Source organism: Chelmon rostratus, chromosome 15 (assembly GCF_017976325.1).
Source record: "Chelmon rostratus isolate fCheRos1 chromosome 15, fCheRos1.pri, whole genome shotgun sequence".
Taxonomy (NCBI): domain Eukaryota; kingdom Metazoa; phylum Chordata; class Actinopteri; order Chaetodontiformes; family Chaetodontidae; genus Chelmon; species Chelmon rostratus.
The window spans coordinates 25,922-52,307 of record NC_055672.1 but is presented as its reverse complement, the minus strand read 5'-3'; the positions used below and the strand labels follow the sequence as shown (position 1 = coordinate 52,307).

At 49.0% G+C, this 26,386-nt stretch overlaps 1 protein-coding gene across 1 annotated transcript; it reads left to right on the top strand.

Moving 5' to 3' along the window:
• The first annotated feature begins 15,467 nt into the window (after positions 1-15,467).
• Positions 15,468-18,801, top strand: LOC121618452 (coxsackievirus and adenovirus receptor homolog). Its single transcript, XM_041953966.1, has 6 exons — positions 15,468-16,339; positions 16,552-16,654; positions 16,865-16,915; positions 16,998-17,148; positions 18,298-18,436; positions 18,537-18,801. The coding sequence occupies exons 1-6, from the start codon at positions 15,468-15,470 to the stop codon at positions 18,799-18,801; spliced, it is 1,581 nt and encodes a 526-aa protein (XP_041809900.1).
• Positions 18,802-26,386: the final 7,585 nt, after the last annotated feature.

The window sequence follows — 26,386 nt, the reverse complement described above, 5'->3', positions numbered from 1 at the left end:
CTTAAATGCAGTAAAAACATCTTTTTTGTGTATTCAAAATTCATTTATTTCATCAAAACAGCCACAAAATTGGCTTACAACCATTACATTGTAACAACCATACAATGGATGTAGTTTTCACTTTGACCGGTCCGACGAGAAACCAGTGCTTGCAAAAACTTCCTAGGTGTGTGTTGAATATGCACAAACCGGCATTAGAGGAATGCATGCACGATTCGACTGCAATGTGGATTAAAGCAGTATGATGCGAATTCGTGCCAACTGGCGTTAAGGGGATATACTTAAGCAGGATGGCCTGAAAGGCCTCAAGTCCCACAGGCCTGGCTGCAGTCAAAAAGCCATTGGGCACCAAAACATTGATTTGAGATACAAGCTTGGTTTTGACATATGTCACAGAGTTCTGCCAGTGGCTTTAGGAACCGCTCATTCCATGTCCCTGGCCCTTGGCTATCCCAAGTTATGGCCTTCCAAAGGCTAAAGGTCAAAAGCTTACACTGGCTTTCCCACCCAGTCTTTTTGGCTCCCATTTAGCCACACAATGGGCTAGAGACGTACAACCACTTCCGGCCGACAGCCAGCAACCCGCCGATAGCTGGTCTAAAGTTTTGTCCCTCTGGTCCCCCGAGAAGGGTCTCAGTGGGGGCCTTAAATTTCATAAGGGGTTTATGCTGTAAGTAGATCCAAATTCTCATCTATGGTATTGGTCATAGATGGGAATCTGGAATTTCCAAATTCTCATCTACGGAATTGGTCATAGATTAGAAGTTGGAAATTAGGTCAAAATTTTGAAAAATCCACCTATCCATCCATTTTCCCAGGCCAGCCGAGCAGCATTGTCCCTCCAGCGTGTCCTGGGTCTTCCCCGGAACACCCTCCCAGGAAGGCGTCCAGGACTGGGGATATTGTCTTTCTGACAATATCTCCAGCGTTGAAGTCCCCCAGTAAAACAATGGAGTCAGAGCACTCTCCAGGGCCCCTCCCACGGACTCCAAGAAGGACGGGTACTCTACACTGTTGTTCGGCCCGTAGGTGGGGAGCTATAAGGCCTACTGGAGGGCGGGCCCACGTCGCTCCTTCGGGCTATGCCTGGCCGGGCCCCGTGTGCGAAGGCACGCGGCCACCAGGCGATGCCTGCAGCCACAACCCCAGGCCTGGCTCCAGGTTATTTCAAAGACAAGGGAAGTAATTGGCTTATTCAAAATACAGATGGAAGCTTGGAGAACAATGCATCAATCATCACTCTTGCCATACGTAATGATCAGTTGTAAAGGCAGGAAATCCTTCCAAATTCTCTAGTATTGTGATGCATGTAGATGAGAATCCCGAGCAAATTGAAAGACCCATGTATTTCGGAGTTAGGGCACTGAATCTAGGGACAAACAGAAGCTTTAGTATTACTGGAGTGGTGGTTCATCTGTCCTTTTTTCTTTTACTCTGTGAGAACCAGGAAGTTTAGATAAGGTGGGGGGTGTGGCCAGCTAGAGTCTCTCTTTGGGACCATGCGGCCTGTTCAGGTGAGTTTGCGTGGTAAGACACAGAGTTGGCTTGTTTTTTGATCTTTTTGGTTGTTTTCCTGTCTTGTCTGCTTCTTGAAGGAAATGTTAGGGTTTGTTTTCCTGCTCTGTTTGCTTTTTGAAGGAAATGGTAGGGTTTGCTGCTTCTTGAAGGAAATGTTAGAAGAGGCTGTTAAATCTAGTCTGTGGTTTAGGCCTCCTCCTTCAGCACCTTCTAAATTTTCCACCCCCTACCCGAACAAGGGTCTGTATCCAATCCCTACTTTCATCTTTTGACTCTACCTCTTTATTTTCTATCCCCTACCCGAACCAGGGTTTGTATTCCCACCCCGCTTTTTTCTTGGTGCAGTTGGTGAGAGGCAGGGGTAGATGATGGTAGTGTGGCAATCGGCAGTTACAGGTGGCATCTAGGCCTGTGGTAGCATTGTAGCAGCTAACAATAGCTAAAGCGGTGAGAGTATGATAGTATCTTAGCAGTTAGTATTGGTAGCTAGCAATTAACATTAACAGTATAGGTGAATCTAGCGTTATTGTCTTCTTCTGTTCCTCTTAGCAGGTAGCGGTTAGCACATAACATTAGCTAAATGGTAGCATCGGAACTGTATTGTCTTCTTCTGTTCTTCCTAGCGGTTAGCAGTAGCATTAGCAATAGTTAAATGGTAGCATCGGTACTGGCCACTACCTGGAGCATCTCTGGGTCAGTTGAACGTGGCGGTGCTGTTTGGATTGTGTAGGAGCAGTGTGAACTGGCACTAGGGGGGGTGACTCTGGGACGCCGGAGTTCACTGCCTAACCTCCTGGAGGTGTAGTGGGACTAAGTAGGCGAAACACTGTTGAAGGGAGGTTTCCACCTGATGACCCCCAGAGACGTGTTAGGAATCACTGCTCTTTGGCAGGTATAGAGGCAGATTAGAGCTCCAAGGTTCTTCACTGAGAATGAATCCTCTTTTTGAGCACAAGTATCTTGTGTTTAAATTAACTGATCTTGATCTCCATGTGAAAGAAAAAACATTCATCAGTTCCAGCTTTCAAGGTGAAGTCTGATTTTGGAAGTTGGAATTTGGGTGTTGATATATGAAGGAAGTAAGCTGGAATCCACCTTATCAGATGAAGTTCAGAGTTATAAGTTGGATATGATTGCTGATGTACGTCATCATCAAGAAGGAATCCACCTTTCAAGGTGAAGTCTAATTTTTGGAAGTTGTAATTTGGAAATTTGAATTTAGAACTTGTAATTTGAAAGTTGCAAGTTGTAAATTGTAATTTGGAAGTTGCAACTGTTCGGAATTAGGATGCCACCTTGTGGTGGAGTCGGCATTACGTGTTGTCGGATCTTGATAAAATTGGTATTAAAAATTGCGGAAAAAAGGATACACAAAATGGTGATGGTTTCCAAGCCGACAAAATTCAAGGGAATTTTAAAATTGAGTTTGAGTGAAAATTGAAAAAGTTGTAAGGAGGCATGTTTTGAGAATCAGGAGGACAAGAGAAACATATCTGTGTGAATGCCATCTCTCTACGAGCATTTTGAAAATTTGGCTAAGGTTAGGATGGAGGAAGTGTGGTCCGCGCCACGCCGAAGGCGTGGCACAGCCCAGTGCATTCTCCGTCCATCAGGTCCCGTTTCTGGAATCCCTCACTTACTTTTATAAATATTATTTATTTATTTATTAATAGTTGTGTATTTATTTTATATATTTAGGGTTAGGAGAGGTCAAAATGACGGTTAGGGTTAGGTCTTGGGGGTATTGGATTTTATTTTTTACCAGAGTCCTGGTTTTTGGTGCACTGGCACAGGGGTCAGGGCAAGACCGCCAAGTCCACACTACCCCCTGGTGTCTTCAGTGGAGTATGGCTATGCTGGGTCCTTATAGCAGGTGAGTAAGAATATGCAGAGGTCTCATAGTAAAATGTTAAATAGCAAATAAATATATAAATATATAAATAAATAGTAAATGAGTGGATTAATAATAAATAATTAAATAGATGGTAAGTGCATGATTAAAGGAGGTCTGAAATATATATATATATATAAAAAAAGGGAAATACATAAAATAAGTGCTATGTCACAGCAAACCATGCAATAATTCAAAAAAGTGCTGAGTGTCACAGGTGTTCACACAAGAAATCAAATACATGCTATGTGAATTTATTTAAACACACCATATAAAATAGAGAACACATTGGTAGATAAATGTATAAGTGCATAAAATCACAACAAACAATCCGTAAATCATGCAGATGGATAAATAAAATAATTTAAATAAGTGCAAGAGAATTAAAAATAATTTAAAAATTTAATAATTTAATATCTTTACTAAGAGACCATTGTAAATTCATCAAGTTCATACTCACACTACCTTAAAATTTCTCATCTAAAGGACTAGTAGTTGAGTAAAGTCACACTTAGTCCTCAATGTTAAAAAGAATGACCCATTGTGGAAGTTGTATAATATATTTATTTCATAAATAATTTTTAAAAAGGCATAAATAGTGTCATCTCTCTCTCTCTCTCCCCCTCCCCCTCCCCGGGAGGGAAGGAAAAGGAGAGGGGCCTGAGCCCTTCCCCCCCTCCCGGAGGGGAAAGCTGGTGCACGGGCACTCCATTCCCCATACCCCCCATCCCCCCAGCCCCCATCATTAAAGTGTGTGCGCGGGTGACGCCCTCCCCGACGCACCAACACCCAATCATCCATGTTTTGTTTTTTTATTTTTTAAGACTTTTTGTTGTCTTTTGGTTTTTATAGTGTTTTTTGTCTTTGATTTTTTATTAGTGTTTTTAGTTGTTTTGTATTAGTTTTATACTTTTTTGTTTGTTTTTTAGTTTTTTGTCTTTTTTTGTTTGCTTTTATTTTTTTTTATGTTGAAAAAAGCAAACAAAAAACACTTCCCCCAAAGGGGGGAAGGAAAAAACCAAAAACAAACAAACAAACAACTAAGGACGCACCCAAAAGAATGGGAGGATTACCCTTAAAGAAAACTTAACAAACCAAGCTAAACCTTATCTACTATTTATTTTTGGTGTTTTTTTTGTTTTTTATTATTTTTTTGTAGTTTTTTTGTTTTTATTATTTTTTTGTTTTTTTTGTTTTTTTATTAATAAATAAAATAAAGAAAAGTGTGCCAGAAAGAAAGGGACAACGTTTCGATCCTGAAATGGATCTTCTTCAGGCCCCAAAGTAGTGTCACAAAACACACACTGACTAAGAGCTGCTGCAGGGAGATGTTGCCTGTTCAAGAGTCAGCTGTCAAATGAGCTCTCTGAGGGAGGCTCCTCCTTTTATAGGCTCAGCAAGGCACAAAATAAAACACCAAAGTAATGCAGTGTCCCTTAAAACAATATTAACACTCCCAATGGCCTATCCTTATAATAATACCTAATCCCTATGAAGTATTTTTTAATGTTCAAACATTATTTAAGCTTTTTAAACACAATTAGACTATTAATTTTATAACTTAAGTTTTTAAAGTAATTTAACTTTTTTAATCTTTTTAAATATGATTTAACTTATTTAAAGCTTTTAAACCATATTTACAATATTAATCTTAAAACTTAAGTTAGGGTTAGGGTTAGGAGCCAACCCATTCATTCTGCTTCAAGTCGGAATCTGCTTCCAGTTTGTGTACAGGCAAGTGAGAAGTCGGAATGTGGAAGCGGACGGCCTCTAGATGGCGGCATTGGACAGGCCGCGAGAGGCGATTGAATGGGAGTCTATGGGGAGGTGGAAGCGCAGGCGTTATGTGGAAGCGGGTCCTTGCCGGGTCGAGTGAGGGGGGCGGATGGGAATGCGGAAGGACTTCTGGTGGGCGTTTCTGATCGAGGGAGGGGGCTGAGCGGGCGGCGCTGGTTGGACCGGAGAGGCCGGGGGTGCGGCTAGGCACGGGCGGGTGCCCGGAGAGGGTGGCGTGTGGTGGAAGGCGTAGAGGACAGGGCTCCAGGGGTGTGGAGGTCAGGCCTCCTGGGGTGTGGATGTCCGGGCTCCAGGGGCTTGGAGCTCCGGGCTTTGGCCAGGCTGGAGGACAGGGCTCCAGGGGTGTGGAGGTCAGGCCTCCAGGGGTGTGGATGTCCGGGCTCCAGGGGCTTGGAGCTCCGGGCTTTGGCCAGGCTGGAGGACAGGGCTCCAGGGGTGTGGAGGTCAGGCCTCCAGGGGTGTGGATGTCCGGGCTCCAGGGGCTTGGAGCTCCGGGCTTTGGCCAGGCTGGAGGACAGGGCTCCAGGGGTGTGGAGGTCAGGCCTCCAGGGGTGTGGATGTCCGGGCTCCAGGGGCTTGGAGCTCCGGGCTTTGGCCAGGCTGGAGGACAGGGCTCCAGGGGTGTGGAGGTCAGGCCTCCAGGGGTGTGGATGTCCGGGCTCCAGGGGCTTGGAGCTCCGGGCTTTGGCCAGGCTGGAGGACAGGGCTCCAGGGGTGTGGAGGTCAGGCCTCCAGGGGTGTGGATGTCCGGGCTCCAGGGGCTTGGAGCTCCGGGCTTTGGCCAGGCTGGAGGACAGGGCTCCAGGGGTGTGGAGGTCAGGCCTCCAGGGGTGTGGATGTCCGGGCTCCAGGGGCTTGGAGCTCCGGGCTTTGGCCAGGCTGGAGGACAGGGCTCCAGGGGTGTGGAGGTCAGGCCTCCAGGGGTGTGGATGTCCGGGCTCCAGGGGCTTGGAGCTCCGGGCTTTGGCCAGGCTGGAGGACAGGGCTCCAGGGGTGTGGAGGTCAGGCCTCCAGGGGTGTGGATGTCCGGGCTCCAGGGGCTTGGAGCTCCGGGCTTTGGCCAGGCTGGAGGACAGGGCTCCAGGGGTGTGGAGGTCAGGCCTCCAGGGGTGTGGATGTCCGGGCTCCAGGGGCTTGGAGCTCCGGGCTTTGGCCAGGCTGGAGGACAGGGCTCCAGGGGTGTGGAGGTCAGGCCTCCAGGGGTGTGGATGTCCGGGCTCCAGGGGCTTGGAGCTCCGGGCTTTGGCCAGGCTGGAGGACAGGGCTCCAGGGGTGTGGAGGTCAGGCCTCCAGGGGTGTGGATGTCCGGGCTGCAGGGGCTTGGAGTTCCGGGCTTTGGCCAGGCTGGAGGTCAGGGCTCCAGGGGTGTGGAGGTCAGGCCTCCAGGGGTGTGGATGTCCGGGCTCCAGGGGCTTGGAGCTCCGGGCTTTGGCCAGGCTGGAGGACAGGGCTCCAGGGGTGTGGAGGTCAGGCCTCCAGGGGTGTGGATGTCCGGGCTCCAGGGGCTTGGAGCTCCGGGCTTTGGCCAGGCTGGAGGTCAGGCCTCCAGGGGTGTGGATGTCCGGGCTCCAGGGGCTTGGAGCTCCGGGCTTTGGCCAGGCAGGGCTGGGCCGCTGAGCAGCCCTAGTGAATTTACATGCTAACTAGTGAGAATATGGAACGCACCATTTTCTCACTAGTTAGCATTGATTTTCTTTGGGCGCATGTGGGAGCATCCTAACCTGCGGTAATAACGCTCCCACAGGGGCGTAGCAAAGAAGGAAAGCGCCGTTCCCGAAAGGTCTTGTGCCCCACTAGTGCATACGTGAGGATTGAGTGGACACCCACGCGTTTTGTCCGTGGGCTCTTGGTGGGCAAGTCTCATCAGATTTCAAAGATGAGAGGATGTTGCTTGCCAGACATGTCCAGATGTTAGGGTTAGGTTTAGACTCCCCCTGGGTCCGAGAGGCACGAACCGGGCATCTACGGAAAGGTCCAGCAGAGACGAACGCGATGCCGTTAGAACGGAGTCTCTCGGTGGCTCCCCCGCCGAGCTAGGAGGCGACAAAGGGTCAGAACCCCCACATCCTATAGGGCCATATCTCGGGTAGGGAAAGGCCGGGAGAGGCGCGGGGGGCGTCGTGCGAGAGCCGTCAGCGTCGTCTACGACATATCCGACGCCTGGGCCACTGGGGCACTAGGGGGCTAGGGGGCGTATTTGTCAAAAATCAATGTAAACTGATAGGATTATGGAAGGCCACCATATTTTCACTAGTTAACATGGGATTGACCTTTGACCTCCTGGGGCGAAACGAAGGGGGGTGACAGCCATGGTCCTGGGCTTCAGATATTGCCAGGGTTAGGATGGGTTTCAGCCCCTCTGGAGGCCTCGGCGTCCCTCGTTCCGTTCCGAGCCCGCCTCTCCAGCTCAGACCGCAGAGAAGCTTTTTAGATGCCAAGCTGCGGGCGGGGGAGGGGTCAAATTCCGAAAAAGGCTGCCATCCAAAATACATGGTAACTGATAAGAATATGGAAGTCTTCCAACTTGTCACTATTGACCATGTATTGGCACAGGCCTGGCTGGGACGGGGCTGGGACAGGGCAGACGTCGCCGGCGTCCAGAAGCCCAGGCCGGCAGCGGCGGTCCGGGCTTCCACATTCTCGCTAAACGGCGGTATTTAGACTTGGGGCAGCTTCCAGATTCTGGACGCTTCCGACTTGGAAGGGCAGACGTCGCCGGCGTCCAGAAGCCCAGGCCGGCAGCGCCGGTCCGGGCTTCCACATTCTTCCTCATTCTCGCTTAACGGCGGTATTTAGACTTGGGGCAGCTTCCGGATTCTGGACGCTTCCGACTTGGAAGGGCAGACGTCGCCAGCGTCCAGAAGCCCAGGCCGGCAGCGCCGGTCCGGGCTTCCACATTCTTCCACATTCTCGCTTAACGGCGGTATTTAGACTTGGGGCAGCTTCCGGATTCTGGACGCTTCCGACTTGGAAGGGCAGACGTCGCCGGCGTCCAGAAGCCCAGGCCGGCAGCGCCGGTCCGGGCTTCCACATTCTTCCACATTCTCGCTTAACGGCGGTATTTAGACTTGGGGCAGCTTCCGGATTCTGGACGCTTCCGACTTGGAAGGGCAGACGTCGCCGGCGTCCAGAAGCCCAGGCCGGCAGCGGCGGTCCGGGCTTCCACATTCTCGCTAAACGGCGGTATTTAGACTTGGGGCAGCTTCCAGATTCTGGACGCTTCCGACTTGGAAGGGCAGACGTCGCCGGCGTCCAGAAGCCCAGGCCGGCAGCGCCGGTCCGGGCTTCCACATTCTCGCTCAACGGCTGTATTTAGACTTGGGGCAGCTTCCGGATTCTGGACGCTTCTGACTTGGAAGGGCAGAAGTCGCCGGCATCCAGAAGCCCAGGCCGGCAGCGGCGGTCCGGGCTTCCACGTTCTTCCACATTCTCGCTCAACGGCGGTATTTAGACTTGGGGCAGCTTCCGGATTCTGGACGCTTCTGACTTGGAAGGGCAGAAGTCGCCGGCATCCAGAAGCCCAGGCCGGCAGCGGCGGTCCGGGCTTCCACGTTCTTCCACATTCTCGCTTAACGGCGGTATTTAGACTTGGGGCAGCTTCCGGATTCTGGACGCTTCCGACTTGGAAGGGCAGACGTCGCCGGCGTCCAGAAGCCCAGGCCGGCAGCGCCGGTCCGGGCTTCCACGTTCTTCCACATTCTCGCTCAACGGCGGTATTTAGACTTGGGGCAGCTTCCGGATTCTGGACGCTTCCGACTTGGAAGGGCAGACGTCGCCGGCATCCAGAAGCCCAGGCCGGCAGCGCCGGTCCGGGCTTCCACATTCTTCCACATTCTCGCTTAACGGCGGTATTTAGACTTGGGGCAGCTTCCGGATTCTGGACCCTTTCAACTTGGAAGGGCAGAAGTTGGAAGCCTTCCACATTCTCGCTTAAAGGCGGTATTTAGGCTTGGGGAAGATTCTGGACGTTTCCAAATAGTTGAAAATGTGGAATTGCTCATAAGTTAAAATGTGGAATCTACCACATTCTCACGTTTTAACCTGTTGCTCCTCCCAGGCACACCTACCCTGTGGAAGATTGTGTGTCTACCGAAAGTACCGCAGAGTGGAGAGGAAGCTGGTGGCTGCACAGTCTCCTTTTGCGCTAAAAACACAGGTAAATGTTCGTTTATGTTGTGGAAAAAGCTGTTTGTGTCTGCTTTGATGTGTTATGTGCTGATTGGGGCAGGTTGTGTGTTGTTTCTGTGTGAAATTGAGCCGTTTTTTAAGCTTTCAAAAGATGTTTTGTGAGCCAATTAGCGTGCTAATGCTATTGCTAATGCTAGTGTAACTTATCAGAATGTGGAAGCACATGGTTTGCTTCCATGTTGTCAACAGTCTTGCTTCCGAATTCTTCAACATTGTTGTTTTTCAGGAACGAGGCTGCGTGTCAGCCTGAGAACATGGTGGTAAGTAGTGCCTCGCACCAGCTGTGTTTAATTGCCTGCCTGCCTGCCTGCCTGCCTGCTTTCCATGTGTCTGTTTTCCATCCATCACCTGCAGCCAAGCTTGCCGAAGCTGTGTGCGCTATGCTATCGCAGCTATTCGAGACTGAAGCAGCACCTGCAATGTGCACACACTGTACCGAACAGAGCAGAGCTGGCGCTGCTGGTCAAGTATGGCAATGCCAGGTAAGGAGATGCATTGTCATTGTCACCCCCTGTCACCCCCTGTGGTACACTGTCCGTTTGGACAGTGTACCACAGGGGGTTTAGGCTTGGGGCAGCTTCCGGAATTTGGACAGTTCCAGCTTCCAAATTCTGGAGAGTTCCATCTTCCACATTCTGGACAGTTTCAGCGTGGAAGTGCAAAATTTGGAAGCCTTCCGTATTTTCGCTTATTAGCATACAAAATTTGCCTCCTTCTCTTGCTTACCATAGAACTCCGAGGCCGTTGGACTGTCCAATCTGTTCCAAGGCACGCCTCGTTCGCCTGGACAAACACCTCCTGGACGGCCACCGAATCATGTCAGCTGCGGTAAGTTGAGCCGCCTCGAAACACTTATGTCAAAACACTGGTTTGTCGGCGGCGGCGTCATCTGACCGATTTCACCATTTTACTACGCAGGAACGAGAGCCAATAATGATAGAGGCGAGGAGGCTTGCCATCGTCCAAGAGTTTATCGACCTCCGGGAAACTGACCCCTACCCGCCCATGGTCTCCACTCTTGGGGCTCTCAGCGACCCAGGTAAGGCCCAGAAGAGGCAAAGGTTTAGGAAAGGAGTGTGTCAAAATCAGGCATGCGCTTTCTTCATTCTCCAGACAACGATGAAGCTATGAATCTGACCGTGGAATCCCCCGCGGCCAGCGTGAGCAACAGCGCCGAGCAAGACACCGGGGTGGTGTATCCCGACTCATCCGGACAGCCGGTCCAACCACCTCCCCCTCTCAAGAGTACATGGCGTGTCAGCCTGGAGAAAGAGAACGTGGAGGAGGAAGAAGAGGAGAATGTGATGTTGGTGGAGGAAGAAGAAGAAGAAGAAGAAGGCGAAGACATGGTAATAGTGGAGGAGGTTGAGATAGTGGAGGAAGAGGTGGTGGAGGAGGAGGAGAGGGCCACAGCAGCAGCGGAGGAGGAGGAGCAGGAGCATGGTCCAATGACTTCGGCTCAGCCGTCCAGCCTGTCCAGTTGTCAGCTTTACAGTTCCCAGACGAAGGAGAGGAATAACAGTAATCCGTCATCCTGCTGCAACTGTAAATGTCCGGAACTGCTGAAGCGTGTGGACGCGCTAGAAACCGCCTTGAAGAAGATGTCAAAGGAAGCTCCAGCAGCGGCGAGGAGTTCCATGTCATCAGCTAGGACATCCTCTGACATCCAGTCGACGACACTTGAGAAGCGCACGCAGCGGGAAAACCTTCAAAGGACCCCCAATTCTGCCTGCAAAGGAGAGCAAGTGGTGAAAGGCGGAATGAAGGGGACACTGTATGGTAAGTGTGCCTTTGATTGTTGATCTGTCAGACTTAGGTCAGCTTCCAGATTCCACCCTTCCACCTTCTCGCTTACCGTCGGATTAGGCTTGGGGCAACTTCCAGCTTTTGGACAGTACCGACGTGGAAGTGCAGAATCTGGAAGCCCTCCACATTCCCGCTTATTACTACAAGAATTGGAAGAGCAAGATTTGAAAAAAACGTTCTCTGTCTGTCCTGTCCTGTGCCGTGCGCCCCATCCCTCACAGAAAAGGCCATTGCTGACCTGCGGGTGTTCAAATTGTCAGGCCGGAATGACCGGAAAGCAATCGACAATGCGAAGCAGGTCGCTACTCATTGCTTCCGGTTCTGTTATTACATGGTGGGTAGCATGCCTGAAAGCGCCACAAAGCAGGACTTGCGATTTCTTGCCCGGATGGACAAGCTCAGGAAGTAAGTGTGTGTGTCTGTGTGGTCAGCCAGTGCAAGGGCGAAAGCCCAGCTTCACTCCCTCCTTCCAGGGTGAGGGATCACTCCTCTTTTGGATGTTGTCATGTCATGATGTTGTATAAAGCTCTTTGAGACAAACTCTGTGAAAACAGGCTATACAAATAAAACTGCCTGTCGGTCGCACCTCTCTTGCGCTCTCATCCACAGATTCCCTAATTACCTGAAGAACAAGGGATACATGCCAACCACGATTCGAAACATGATGTTAAATGTCGTCAGTCTCTACAAACATGTCAGAAATGTTTTCTTGGAAGAGAGCAGACTGAAGGTGGAAGACATTGACCGTGTGCTGTATGAGCTGACCAGGCTCCAAGCTGAGAATAGGAGGGATGTTGTCATCCAGCAACAGCGGGTCAAGCGGCAAAAGACCAGTTAGTTCTTTTATCAAGTGTCAACATTCCTCATTCCCTTCTTGCGGGGGGCTAACGCTCCATCTCTCTCCTCTTCTCTTCTCCACAGACAACCAACTTGATTCAGAGCAGGAACTGAGCTTCCTTTCTGCCGCCAAGAGACAGATCCCTCTGCTGATGGGTAAGACGCCTGTCCCTCATGGGTTTGGGATCTCTCTGTTGTTCTCTGTTGTTTATGAAAATGGGCTACACAAAATAAAGTTGCCTTTCCTTGCCTTTTTAGATGCCATAGACAAAGGTGGACTCAAAAAGAACGAACACTCTGCTCTCACGGGTTACTTGATGGGTTACCTATGTATAATCAGTGGCCACCGGTCAGTGGTGCTGACAAGCCTGACAAAGGAGCATGTGGCCAATGCGGATCAGTGGAATAATGGCACGAGATTCCAGGTCTTGGTGAGTAGTCCCTCTTCCTTCGGTGTTCTCGCTTACGTAGCCATGGTGTTAGACTTGGGGAAACTTCCAGATTCTGGACAGTTCTGACTTCAGTTGGAAGGGGCTGAATCTGGAAGGCTTCCGCCTTCTCACTTACCGTCAGTGTTAGACTCGGGGCATCTTCCGTATTCTGGATGATTCCATCCTTCCACATTCTCGCTTGATAGCGGTATTTAGGCTTGGGGCATCTTCCGGATTCTGGACACTTCCAACTTGGAAGGGCAGAAGTTGGAAGCCTTCCACATATTCACTTAACGGCGATATTTAGGCTTGGGGCAGCTTCCGGATTCTGGACACTTCCAACTTGGAAGGGCAGAAGTTGGAAGCCTTCCACGTTCTCGCTTAATGGCGATATTTAGGCTTGGGGCAGCTTCTGGACTCTGGACACTTCCAGCTTGGAAGGGCAGAAGTTGGAAGCCTTCAATTCTTTCACTCACTAGTATACAAATTTGTAACGTGTCATTTGGAAGCATACCAAATTAAAACTCTTCCCTCTCTCTCTCACTGACACAGGTGGATGAGCACAAGTCTGTCAAGAGTTTTGGACAGGCGTCACTGGTGCTGAATTGCGTGGAATTCAGCTGGCTTCGCTGGTTCCACGATGGAAAATGCTGCCCCAGAGGAAAGGACAGTGCCAATATCTTTCACACATTCCGGGGGTGCAGGTTAACCAAACCAGCGCACTTCCTTCATCTTGCATGGACTGACGCCGGGCTCAAGGGCCCCGTCAGTTTTAACTTGATCCGCAGCAGCGTGGCCACTCAGGCTGAGCGGCACTTGTCGGAGACGGAGAGAAGGAAGGTAGCGCGGGCAATGTGTCATGACCCCGGCACTGCAGAAAGGTTTTATGTGGCGCTCCCTACCAGAGAGTCGGCTTATGAAAATCGCAGGCTACGGATGAAGGCCCTTATGTGTGAAAAACGTAAGGCCAAGGCAAAGCGCAAATCCAAAGTCTGCGATGAAGAAGAGGCGTCCTACTCCCTCTCCTCCGAGAGCAGCGAAGACGGCGACGAGCCTGTGTATGATGACGAGCCTGAATCCAGCTCACTCAGCTCATCCTCTTCCGAAGAGCTGTCGATCAGGCGCCAGCGTCGTTCCCTGCTCAAGAGGAAGCTCTACGGCCCTGTCCCCTCTACCTCTCCCAAGCAGAAGCCCGAGGCAACAGTAGCCGTGGCCAGACCCTCCCAAATCCAAGTGTTGCTCGAAAGGGTCGATGAGAACTGCCAACAACGCCTCAAAGAAGTCAGCATTGTCTTGAACATGTCAAGAGAAAGCAACGGGAGGCCACCTTCCTGTCAGCTCCAGGCCACCGATGGAGTCCTGACCACCCCGTCCAAGCTGAGGTCCCCTGAGGCTTCTCCCTCCTACCTAGAGGGAGAAGCGGAGGCCGCTGAGGCTGAGGTCGTAGAGGCCGTAGAGGCCCTAGAGGCCCTAGAGGCCGCTGCGGCTGAGGTCGTACAAGCCGCTGAGGCTGAGGTTGTACAGGCCGCTGAGGCTGAGGTCATAGAGGCCTCTGAGGCTGAGATAGCAGAGGCAGAGGCCACGGAGGCCAAAGCAGCCGAGGCCGAAGCAGCCAAGGCGGATGCTGCTGAGGCCGCAGAGGCTGAAGCTCCTGAGGCCACAGAGGCTGAAGACACTGAGGCCGAAGCCAAAGAGGCCGAAGAGGTCAAAGTTGTGGGTCGCGGCCGAGGCCGCCGAGGCCACCGAGGCCGCCGAGGCCGCTGAAGCCACCGAAGCCACCGAAGCCAAGGCTGCCATGGCCAATTTGTTCTATTGAATGTTAGGAGCACTGTTTGTTTTTTGAAATATAAGTTGCCAAATGTTCAGTGCTGTGAAGAATTATGTACAACAATATCAGTTTAAGTTAATGATTTTCAGTTTCCATTATGTCAGGGTTGGGAGAACGCCCGTACTGCTTTTCTGCAAATAAAGCATTTTTTTTTTTTTCAACTGCACGTGAGTGTTGGTTCCAGTTATTAGACTTGGGGCATCTTCTAGGTTCTGGACACTTCCAACTTGGAAGGGCAGAAGTTGGAAGCCTTCCACTTTGTCGCTTAACGGCGGTATTTAGGCTTGGGGCAGCTTCCGGATTCTGGACAGTTCTGACTTGGAAGTGCAGAATTTGGAAGCCTTTCACATTCTCGCCAGTGAGACAGGAAGACTTTGGGCAGCTTCCAGATCATGGACAATTCCGTAATGTAAACAATTCCACAATGTGGACAGTTCAGCTTCCACATTCTCGCCACTGGGGAGGCTTAACTTCCATATCCTGGAAGATTCCACCTTCCATATTGTGGATAGTTCTGAATTGCAGAATTTGGAAGCCTTCCACATTCTCGCTTATCATCAGGTTAGGGTTGGGGCAGCTTCCGGATTCTGGACCCTTTCAACTTGGAAGGGCAGAAGTTGGAAGCCTTCCACATTCTCGCTCAAAGGCGGTATTTAGGCTTGGGGCAGCTTCCGGATTGTGGACATTTCCGACTTGGAAAGGCAGAATCTGGAAAGCTTCCATATAGTTGAAAATGTGGAATCGCTCGTAGGTTATAATGTGGAATCTTCCACCTTCTCACCTTATTATCTGGAGTCAACTTTTTCACTTCCTGGGTCAACAGGAAGTTGGCCAAAGCAAAAAAAGATGAGCAGCAGAAACAGCAGCAGCAGCAGAAACATGGTCCCCTCAAAGGTGCATTCGGAGGTGCAGGTAAGCTACATCGGTCACCTTGACATCCGCAAGTCATGGTTTCCCTCTGGATGTCAAATTTGCGGCGTACTTATTTGTCCATTTCTTACTTTTGCCAGCGTTTGAAACAGCGCTAATTAGCGGGCTAATGCTAGCACAATTGATAGGAATTTGGAAGCAGACCGTGTCCTTCCAAGTTCACACCTATTACCATGTTTTTTGTTGTTTTTTTTTTTTTTTAGGTATAAGAGGCAATTCTGTCTGTAAGACACATGCTACAATGGGAATGCAGTTCTTCCGACTTGTAATCGTAGCCCTAACGGCTCAAGGACTGGAAATCAACACCAGCAATAACAAGTTTGTGGAGAAGGCCGTGGGAGAGGACGTGAAGCTCGGCTGCTTCTTCACTACTGGCCCGAAGGATGAAGGAATGTTGGAGATCGAATGGAGGGTGAAGTCCATACGCCACCCAATGGAACGGGCAACGGTCCTCTGGTATACGGCTGAGCATATCTACGACAATCTTTATGAACATCTAAAGGGAAGAGTCTACTTTGACGCACAGGACCCTCAGCAAGGAGATGCCGCCATTCATCTTCTGCAGCTGACTCGCAAAGACACCGGCATCTACTATTGCCAGGTTAAGAAGCTTCCAGGCATCCAAAGCATCAAGACAGTCCTCAGAGTGCTGGAACGGCCATCAAAGCCCAAGTGTAATTACACTCAGGGGGGCGGAGAGTTTGGCAAAACCAAAGTGCTACATTGTGGATCTGAGGAAGGTGCACCACCTATCCGGTACCACTGGTCAAGATTGCCACCCTGGGAACTCCTATCCTCCTTGGCAGTGTTGGATCAAAGGGCAGGCACACTCACCATTCCAGATTTCAGCGAGAGCGATACAGGAAGTTACAAATGTGTTGCGATCAATCGTGTCGGTCAGGAGAAGTGCATCCTAAAAGTGAACATACCGCATCCTCCATCGGTGGGAATTATTGCAGGATCTGCGGCGGCCGCTGTGGTAACCATCGGGATCATCGCTTACCTCACATACTCTATCATACGGCGTCGTCAACCAAAGTTAGAAAATTCCAATGAGATCGTTGAGGATGCGAGTCCCCCAACACCCCGCGAGATAATGAAGACCAAGAGGAGGTAAGGATTAGGCTACTTCCAGAATATGGACAATTCCATATCCTGGACAATACCAAATTCTCGCTCACCGTAGGGTTAGATTTAGGGCAGATTCCGGATTATGGACAGTCCCAATTTGGTAGTCCATGATTTGGAATGCTTCCAGATTGTCGCTTATTTCGAAGTAAGTTCAGAGGTCAAATCTTTTTATTTACAACTTCCTGTGTCGACAGGAAGTCGGACAAAGCACTTGTCACAATGAAGCGTGGTTGCAGCACAGACAAGACAGTCATCGCTGGTGGTGTCAAAGGTGCAGTCAGAGAGAAAAAGTTAATGGTAAGTGGACGTCGGCCACCCTGACAACTTCATAGTCACGTTTTCCTTCTGGAGACCAAAGATGTGGGGGGTGGTGTTTATTTGTGTTTTGCCAACATCTTTTCAGGCTAATACTAGGCTTATTAGCGAGCTAATACTAGCGCAACTGATGGGAAATTGGAAGCAGAACGCATGGTTCCAAATTCTAACCTATTACACTTTGCTTTTCAGCGTGGTGCATGGTGCAGGGTGCACGGCCTGAGTGCTCGTCCGTTCATGATGGTGAGTAGATGAAAGTTTCTTTTCAATTGCACACTAGCTTTCGAGCAGCTTGCTCATTTTTGTCAATTTGCATCCTCTCCAGTCAGACAACAATAAGTTGAACAACGGCCCCGTGTCTTGGAAAGAGCCCTGCCCGGGACTCGGAGGCAAACCTGCGAATCCTCCTGACTCCCCAGTGCCCGAGATGCCTGAGACTGGAGTGGAATCCCCGAGCTCCGGCAAGGTTGCTGATGGCAAGTTTGGGGCAGGCGCCCAGTACTCTGATGAGTTCTCTGACTACAAAACTACTTTGAGGAGCACTGGGCAGCCGGACCAAAAAAAAATGTAAACGTCACAATTGTGAGGGTAGGGAAGTTGAGACAAAAATTGTACAACTTCAGTTCTTAGGTCTGTTCTTTGAGACAAAAATTGTACAACTTCAGTTCTTAGGTCTGTTCTTATTGTGAATGTTCAATTTCAATAAAGACACAATGTTTTGCCAACAGCATGTATGTGTTTGTCTCAGTGATTGCAGCATTTGCAGCTGCAATATTATGGACAGTTCCAGCTTCTACATTCTCGCCAGTGAAAGAGTTAGACTTAGAGCAGCTTCCGGATTCTGGACAGTTCTGACTTGGAAGTGCAGAATTTGGAAGCCTTCCACATTCTCGCTTATCATCAGGTTAGGGTTGGGGCAGCTTCCAGATTCTGGAAGATTCCACATTCCATATTATGGACATTTCCAACTTGGAAGTGCAGAATTTGGAAGCCTTCCACATTCTCGCCAGTGAGACAGGAAGACTTGGGGCAGCTTCCAGATTCTGGACATTTCCAACTTGGAAGTGCAGAATTTGGAACACTTACATATTCTCACCTGTCGAGTTGAAATGCAAAATCGCTTGTAGGTGAAAATGTGGAAGATTCCACATTTTCACTTATTAGCAGAGGTCAGCTTTTTCACTTCCTGTGTCAACAGGAAGCTGGGAAAAAAAAGCAGTGTAAACGGGCTGGGCAGCTGCACGCAAGGCACCGTCTTCCTCGTCGGCCGAGTTGAAATTGCAGTTGAAACAACGTGCAGGTGAGTGGGCATCGGCTGCAAGTCATGTTTTCCCTCCTGCGACCAAACATGTGGCGTGTTTATTTTGTGTGGCTTTGAATATTGCCGGTACTTGAAATGGTGCTAATTAGCAAGCTAATGCTAGCGAAACTGATAGGAATTTGGAAGCAGACCTTGTGCTTTCAAGTTCACACCTACTACCATTATTTTTCAGCTTGTGGCTGGTGCATCGCCTGTAATTGCTTTTCCACACGAGATGGTGAGTAGATGAGATTAACTCTTGGATTGCGGGATATCTCTTATGCAGTTTATTCATGTCCTTCAACTCTTTTCCACCCACACACAGCCAAAGTTGAGATCCAGAATTCTTTGCGAGATCCCAAAGCGAGAATTGGGGGTGCCACGACGACGGCGGCCCAAGGGGCCCTCTGCCCAACCTGTGGCTCATGTGGACCCATGCCAAAGATGGGGAATCTCCGTCCGAGGTGCAGGGAATGAGTAAGACAGAGGCTTCCCTTTTATTTCGCCTTGCCCCACTGAGGTGGCCACCTAAGTTTGCTAACTCTTTTCCTTGTCTCTCTTCAGGGTCAACATCAGTGAGGTGCGGGGGGGCGGTTGGAATGTTGTCGTGCACAGCCCAGGCACCAGTCCCGACCCCAGAGTCAGGTCACAGCGTCAGCCTCCTGCTGAGGATTCCCCAGATGTCGGCAACAATCCGCCGAGCGTCAGGCAGCCTGAGCTTCCTTTGAACAGAGGTGCCAACGGGGACTTGGCAACCGATCCCCCAGTCGCACAGGGGTTCGACCCCCAAGTATCCAAATGGACCGTGGTGTGCACTCTTGCCATGTGATGGAATAAAGGTGACCACAAAATCCCAGATTCTCATTGATTCTGTCCTTCCGTGTTGTTGCTTACCGTCTGTTTAGTCTTGGGGCAGCTTCCAGATTCTGGACAATTCCATAATGTAAACAATTCCACAATATGGACAGTTCAGCTTCCACATTCTCACCAGGGGGAGGCTTAACTTCCATATCCTGGAAGATTCCACCTTCCATATTGTGGATAGTTCTGAATTGCAGAATTTGGAAGCCTTCCACATTCTCGCTTATCATCAGGTTAGGGTTGGGGCAGCTTCCAGATTCTGGAAGATTCCACATTCCATATTATGGACACTTCTGACTTGGAAGTGCAGAATTTGGAAGCCTTCCATATTCCTGCCTGTTGAGTTGAAATGAGGAATCGCTTGTAGGTGAAAATATGGAATCTTCCACATTCTTACTTGTTAGCAGAGGTCAACTTGTTCACTTCCTGTGTCAACAGGAGAACACTTCCTGTGTCAACAGCAAGTCGGCCATTACAGCGGTAAAGACGAGCTCGGCAGCAACACAAATAGCGGCTCTTCGCTGGTGCTCTTAAAATTACATTTGAGAGAAGGTAAGTGTACGTGGGTGACCCCAAAAATCTCAAGTGGTGGTTATCCCTCAGGGGGCCAATGTCAGTGCATGTCAATTTGTGTAAAATCTTTATTTTGTCAGTATAAGGAAACAGTGCTAACTAGCGAGCTAATGCTAGCGCATTAAATAGGATTTTGGAACCATGTGGTCTGCTTCCACATTCTCACCTTTAACATTACTTTTGTTTCCCAGGAGGCACATCTCCCCCTGGCTGATTTTGACACAAGATGGTAAGTACACAAGGATGTTTAACTGATATGTAAGCTGTGATGCAGTTTTTTCATCCCCATATAATGTCCCCCCAACCACGCAGTCGGACCCACAACCAAATCCGCCTGAGTACACCTGCTGCCTTCGCTCACAGCAACGCCCCACTTGCCCGACCCCCACCGATGTAAGCCCGGAATTGCAGATGTCCCAGGATAGTACGCCGGGAGAAGAAAACCCACCCAAGAAGGACACAAAGAAGTCCGATGAAGGTCCAAAGATAAATGAGGATTAGGATTTGGATTCTGTTCCGTTGGAGCTTTGTTCACTGTTCACTTTTACTGTAGGTTCTCTGATGTGTTCTCTGATGTGTTCATAGGAGGAACATGTGGGCACGAGGCACAGGGTAGGTTTTGATGGAGCTAGTTTTTGTTATTGACTATGTATGTAACTGTACTGCAGCTTATACGTGCCCACATTTTTTTTGCGTGAAGGAAGTGATGAGGACAATGTGAGAGTCCTTAGTTTTTGACTTGTTGTGAGCAAATAAAGTTTTTTGCTAAAGGTATGTGACTTGTCCTTGTTTTTATTGCAGGGTTGGTTTAGAGCTGGGGCAGCTTCCAGATCATGGACAATTCCATAATGTAAACAATTCCACAATATGGACAGTTCAGCTTCCACATTCTCACCAGGGGGAGGCATAACTTCCATATCCTGGAAGATTCCACCTTCCATATTGTGGATAGTTCTGAATTGCAGAATTTGGAAGCCTTCCACATTCTCGCTTATCATCAGGTTAGGGTTGGGGCAGCTTCCAGATTCTGGAAGATTCCACATTCCATATTATGGACAGTTCCGATATGGAAGTGCAGAATTTGGAAGCCTTCCATATTCCTGCCTGTTGAGTTGAAATGAGGAATCGCTTGTAGGTGAAAATATGGAATCTTCCACATTCTCACCTGTTACCTGAGAAGGTCAACTCGTTCACTTCCTGAGTCAACAGGAGAACACTTCCTGTGTCAACAGCAAGTCGTCCATTACAGCGGTAAAGACGAGCTCGGCAGCAACACAAATAGCGGCTCTTCGCTGGTGCTCTTAAAATTACATTTGAGAGAAGGTAAGTGTACGTGGGTGACCCCAAAAATATCAAGTGGTGGTTATCCCTCAGGGGGCCAATGTCAGGGCATGTCAATTTGTGTAAAATCTTTATTTTGTCAGTATAAGAAAACAGTGCTAACTAGCGAGCTAATGCTAGTGCATTAAATAGGATTTTGGAACCATGTGGTCTGCTTCCACATTCTCATCTTTAACATTACTTTTGTTTCCCAGGAGGCAAATGGCTGATTTTGACACAAGATGGTAAGTACACAAGGATGCTTAACTGATATGTAAGCTGTGATGCAGTTTTTTCATCCCCATATGATGTCCCCCCAACCACGCAGTGGGACCCACTACCAAATCCGCCTGAGTACACCTGCTGCGTTCCCTCACAGCAACGCCCCACTTCCCCGACCCCCACCAATGAAAGCCCGGAATTGCAGATGTCCCAGGATAGTAAGCCGGGAGAAGAAAACCCACCCACGAAGGACACAAAGAAGTCCGATGAAGGTCCAGCACCCCCCATCCCACCCCCCTTCCTTCCACTCTCTTCCACCCCCCCACTCCTCATTCCGCCCGTTTGCCGCACTTCAACATACGTCTTTAACCTGCATCCTTCTGAACGGCAGATGGAGTTTTATTCCGAAGATCCTCAAGGCTGCTGTGGAACCTCAACTCACTGTATTCATACGTGTTGCTGTGTGTTATCATAGATAGTTGTTTACAATCAGAGGTAGCTTTTATTGCCTTGGTTAGGTGTGTTTTTATGTTCTATTTTTATGTTGAAGGTGACTGCCACAGGTCAAACATGTGTCTCTTTTTGCTTACTCATTTTGAAGCAATAAATCTTTGACAAAGGCCCTTTCTTGCAATCATTACTGGACTTGGGGTAGCTTCTAGATGCTGGACAATTCCAGCTTTCACATTCGTGCTTACCATTGAGTTAGGGTTGTGGCAACTTCCAGATTCTGGAAGATTCCACATTCCATATTGTGGACAGTTCCGTTATGGAAATGCAGAATTTGGAAGCCTTCCACATTCTCGCTTATCATCGGGTTAGGGTTGGGGCAGCTTCCAGATTCTGGAAGATTCCACATTCCATATTGTGGACAGTTCCGATATGGAAGTGCAGAATTTGGAAGCCTTCCACATTCTCGCTTATCATCAGGTTAGGGTTGGGGCAGCTTCCAGATTCTGGAAGATTCCACATTCCATATTATGGACATTTCCAACTTGGAAGTGCAGAATTTGGAAGCCTTCCATATTCTCACCTGTTACCTGAGAAGGTCAACTTTTTCACTTCCTGTGTCAACAGGAAGCTGGGAAAAAAAGCAGTGTAAACGGGCTGGGCAGCTGCACGCAAGGCACCGTCGGCCGAGTTGAAATTGCAGTTGAAACAACGTGCAGGTGAGTGGGCATCAGCTGCAAGTCATGTTTTCCCTCCTGAGACCAAACATGTGGCGTGTTTATTTTGTGTGGCTTTGAATATTGCCGGTACTTGAAATGGTGCTAATTAGCAAGCTAATGCTAGCGAAACTGATAGGAATTTGGAAGCAAAGTTCACACCTACTACCATTATTTTTCAGTTTGTGGCTGGTGCATCGCCTGTAATTGCTTTTCCACACGAGATGGTGAGTAGATGAGATTAACTCTTGGATTGCGGGATATCTCTTATGCAGTTTATTCATGTCCTTCAACTCTTTTCCACCCACACACAGCCAAAGTTGAGATCCAGAATTCTTTGCGAGATCCCAAAGCGAGAATTGGGGGTGCCGCGACGACGGCGGCCCAAGGGGCCCTCTGCCCAACCTGTGGCTCATGTGGACCCATGCCAAAGATGGGGAATCTCCGTCCGAGGTGCAGGGAATGAGTAAGACAGAGGCTTCCCTTTTATTTCGCCTTGCCCCACTGAGGTGGCCACCTAAGTTTGCTAACTCTTTTCCTTGTCTCTCTTCAGGGTCAACATCAGTGAGGTGCGGGGGGGCGGTTGGAATGTTGTCGTGCACAGCCCAGGCACCAGTCCCGACCCCAGAGTCAGGTCACAGCGTCAGCCTCCTGCTGAGGATTCCCCAGATGTCGGCAACAATCCGCCGAGCGTCAGGCAGCCTGAGCTTCCTTTGAACAGAGGTGCCAACGGGGACTTGGCAACCGATCCCCCAGTCGCACAGGGGTTCGACCCCCAAGTATCCAAATGGACCGTGGTGTGCACTCTTGCCATGTGATGGAATAAAGGTTCACCACAAAATCCCAGATTCTCATTGATTCTGTCCTTCCATGTTGTTGCTTACCGCCTGTTTAGTCTTGGGGCAGCTTCCAGATTCTGGACAATTCCATAATGTAAACAATTCCACAATATGGACAGTTCAGCTTCCACATTCTCACCAGGGGGAGGCTTAACTTCCATATCCTGGAAGATTCCACCTTCCATATTGTGGATAGTTCTGAATTGCAGAATTTGGAAGCCTTCCACATTCTCGCTTATCATCAGGTTAGGGTTGGGGCAGCTTCCAGATTCTGGAAGATTCCACATTCCATATTATGGACACTTCTGACTTGGAAGTGCAGAATTTGGAAGCCTTCCATATTCCTGCCTGTTGAGTTGAAATGAGGAATCGCTTGTAGGTGAAAATATGGAATCTTCCACATTCTTACTTGTTAGCAGAGGTCAACTCGTTCACTTCCTGAGTCAACAGGAGAACACTTCCTGTGTCAACAGCAAGTCGGCCATTACAGTGGTAAAGACGAGCTCGGCAGCAACACAAATAGCGGCTCTTCGCTGGTGCTCTTAAAATTACATTTGAGAGAAGGTAAGTGTACGTGGGTGACCCCAAAAATCTCAAGTGGTGGTTATCCCTCAGGGGGGCAATGTCAGGGCATGTCAATTTGTGTAAAATCTTTATTTTGTCAGTATAAGAAAACAGTGCTAACTAGCGAGCTAATGCTAGCGCATTAAATAGGATTTTGGAACCATGTGGTCTGCTTCCACATTCTCACCTGTTACCTGAGAAGGTCAACTTTTTCACTTCCTGTGTCAACAGCAAGTCGGCCATTACAGCGGTAAAGACGAGCTTGGCAGCAACACAAATAGCGGCTCTTCGCTGGTGCTCTTAAAATTACATTTGAGAGAAGGTAAGTGTACGTGGGTGACCCCAAAAATCTCAAGTGGTGGTTATCCCTCAGGGGGCCAATGTCAGGGCATGTCAATTTGTGTAAAATCTTTATTTTGTCAGTATAAGAAAACAGTGCTAACTAGCGAGCTAATGCTAGCGCATTAAATAGGATTTTGGAACCATGTGGTCTGCTTCCACATTCTCACCTGTTACCTGAGAAGGTCAACTTTTTCACTTCCTGCGTCAACAGGAAGTAGCAGCAACGAGGATATAGCAGAACCAAGTGGGGAAGAGCAAGTCTGGCAGCTGCCAAGCGCGGTCCAAGTGGTGACAGTTACAAATGCAGGTAAGTCATGGTGGGTGGGTGGGTGTCCGCAACAGTTTGAAGTGCCCCTTTCCCTCTGGCGACCAAACAAATGGTGCATTTATTTGCATATCTTTGATTTTTTGCAATATATGTGGATATGTCAATTAGCATGCTAATGCTAGTGAAATTGATCAGAATCTGTAAGCATATCCTTTGCTTCCATGTTTTAACCAGTTACATTGCTTTTCTAGGCAGGACATCTGCTGTTGATGTGGCGTGAAGATGGTAAGCAGATGAGCCTGGCAAATCAGTTGTATGGTAGTTTTGTGATGCGGTTTGTCATGCCATTCACCTGTCTTCTCCATACACAGCTCAAAGATATCTCTGGATCCAGCAGCTCATCCATACTCAAACATCCCGTGGGCTTTCAAACCAGCAGCCCATCGTGCACAGACCAACAAAGCGAGGGCGATTGGTGCCCCCCCCCACCACCACCACCGTCCCCATGCCTACTGACCTTTGGGGTCCAACGCTCTCCTCCAGGATTCCTCACCCCGCCAGTTAGACATAGCTCGATACGACCCCCTACTGGCTTCTTCTACCTACCACACCAACCCATCGCCCCAACCATTGTGTTGGTTCCCCAGTGGAAGGAGAGCGGTTGGGTGTCTGAACAACCCAAAGAATCAGAGGCAGAGTCATGCTGCTGCCACAAATTTCCCGATCTCAGGACAATCTTCTGCTGTAATCTCTGTCATCATAAGTGATTTAAATAAAATTGATGTTTGACTTGTATGACTTAATTGTTCTTATTGAATAAACTTTACTTGGGTTTAGAGCTGGGGCAGCTTCCAGATCATGGACAATTCCATAATCTGAACAATTCCACAATGTGGACAGTTCAGCTTCCGCATTCTCGCCACTGGGGAGGCTTAACTTCCAAATCCTGGAAGATTCCACCTTCCATATTGTGGATAGTTCTGAATTGCAGAATTTGGAAGCCTTCCACATTCTCGCTTATTATCAGGTTAGGGTTGGGGCAGCTTCCAGATTCTGGAAGATTCCACATTCCATATTATGGACAGTTCCAACTTGGAAGTGCAGAATTTGGAAGCCTTCCACATTCTCGCTTATCATCAGGTTAGGGTTGGGGCAGCTTCCAGATTCTGGAAGATTCCACATTCCATATTATGGACAGTTCCGATATGGAAGTGCAGAATTTGGAAGCCTTCCATATTCCTGCCTGTTGAGTTGAAATGAGGAATCGCTTGTAGGTGAAAATATGGAATCTTCCACATTCTCACCTGTTACCTGAGAAGGTCAACTTTTTCACTTCCTGTGTCAACAGGAAGTAGCAGCAACGAGGATATAGCAGAACCAAGTGGGGAAGAGCAAGTCTGGCAGCTGCCAAGCACGGTCCAAGTGGTGACAGTAACAAATGCAGGTAAGTCATGGTGGGTGGGTGGGTGTCCGCAACAGTTTGAAGTGCCCCTTTCCCTCTGGCGACCAAACAAATGGTGCATTTATTTGCATATCTTTGATTTTTTGCAATATATGTGGATATGTCAATTAGCATGCTAATGCTAGTGAAATTGATCAGAATCTGTAAGCATATCCTTTGCTTCCATGTTTTAACCAGTTACATTGCTTTTCTAGGCAGGACATCTGCTGTTGATGTGGCGTGAAGATGGTAAGCAGATGAGCCTGGCAAATCAGTTGTATGGTAGTTTTGTGATGCGGTTTGTCATGCCATTCACCTGTCTTCTCCATACACAGCTCAAAGATATCTCTGGATCCAGCAGCTCATCCATACTCAAACATCCCGTGGGCTTTCAAACCAGCAGCCCATTGTGCACAGACCAACAAAGCGAGGGCGATTGGTGCCCCCCACCACCACCGTCCCCATGCCTACTGACCTTTGGGGTCCAACGCTCTCCTCCTGGCTTCCTCAACCCACCTCCCACCCCGCCAGTTAGACATAGCTCGATTCGACCCCCTCCTGGCTTCTTCTACTTACAACCCCAACCCACCGCCCCAACCATTGTGTTGGTTCCCCAGTGGAAGGAGAGCGGTTGGGTGTCTGAACAACCCAAAGAATCAGAGGCAGAGTCAGGATGCTGCCACAAATTTCCCGATCTCAGGACAATCTTCTGCTGTAATCTCTGTCATTATAAGTGATTTAAATAAAATTGATGTTTGACTTGTATGACTTAATTGTTCTTATTGAATAAACTTTACTTGGGTTTAGAGCTGGGGCAG

What these genes read in the sequence shown, in the direction of transcription:
- LOC121618452 (XM_041953966.1), top strand. Translation starts at nt 15,468, where the DNA reads ATGGGAATGCAGTTCTTCCGACTTGTAATCGTAGCCCTAACGGCTCAA. An exon ending in GTGCTCGTCCGTTCATGATG is followed by an intron (nt 16,916 to 16,997) that starts GTGAGTAGATGA and finishes CATCCTCTCCAG; the next exon opens with TCAGACAACAATAAGTTGAA. An exon ending in CTCCGGCAAGGTTGCTGATG is followed by an intron (nt 17,149 to 18,297) that starts GCAAGTTTGGGG and finishes ACCCACACACAG; the next exon opens with CCAAAGTTGAGATCCAGAAT.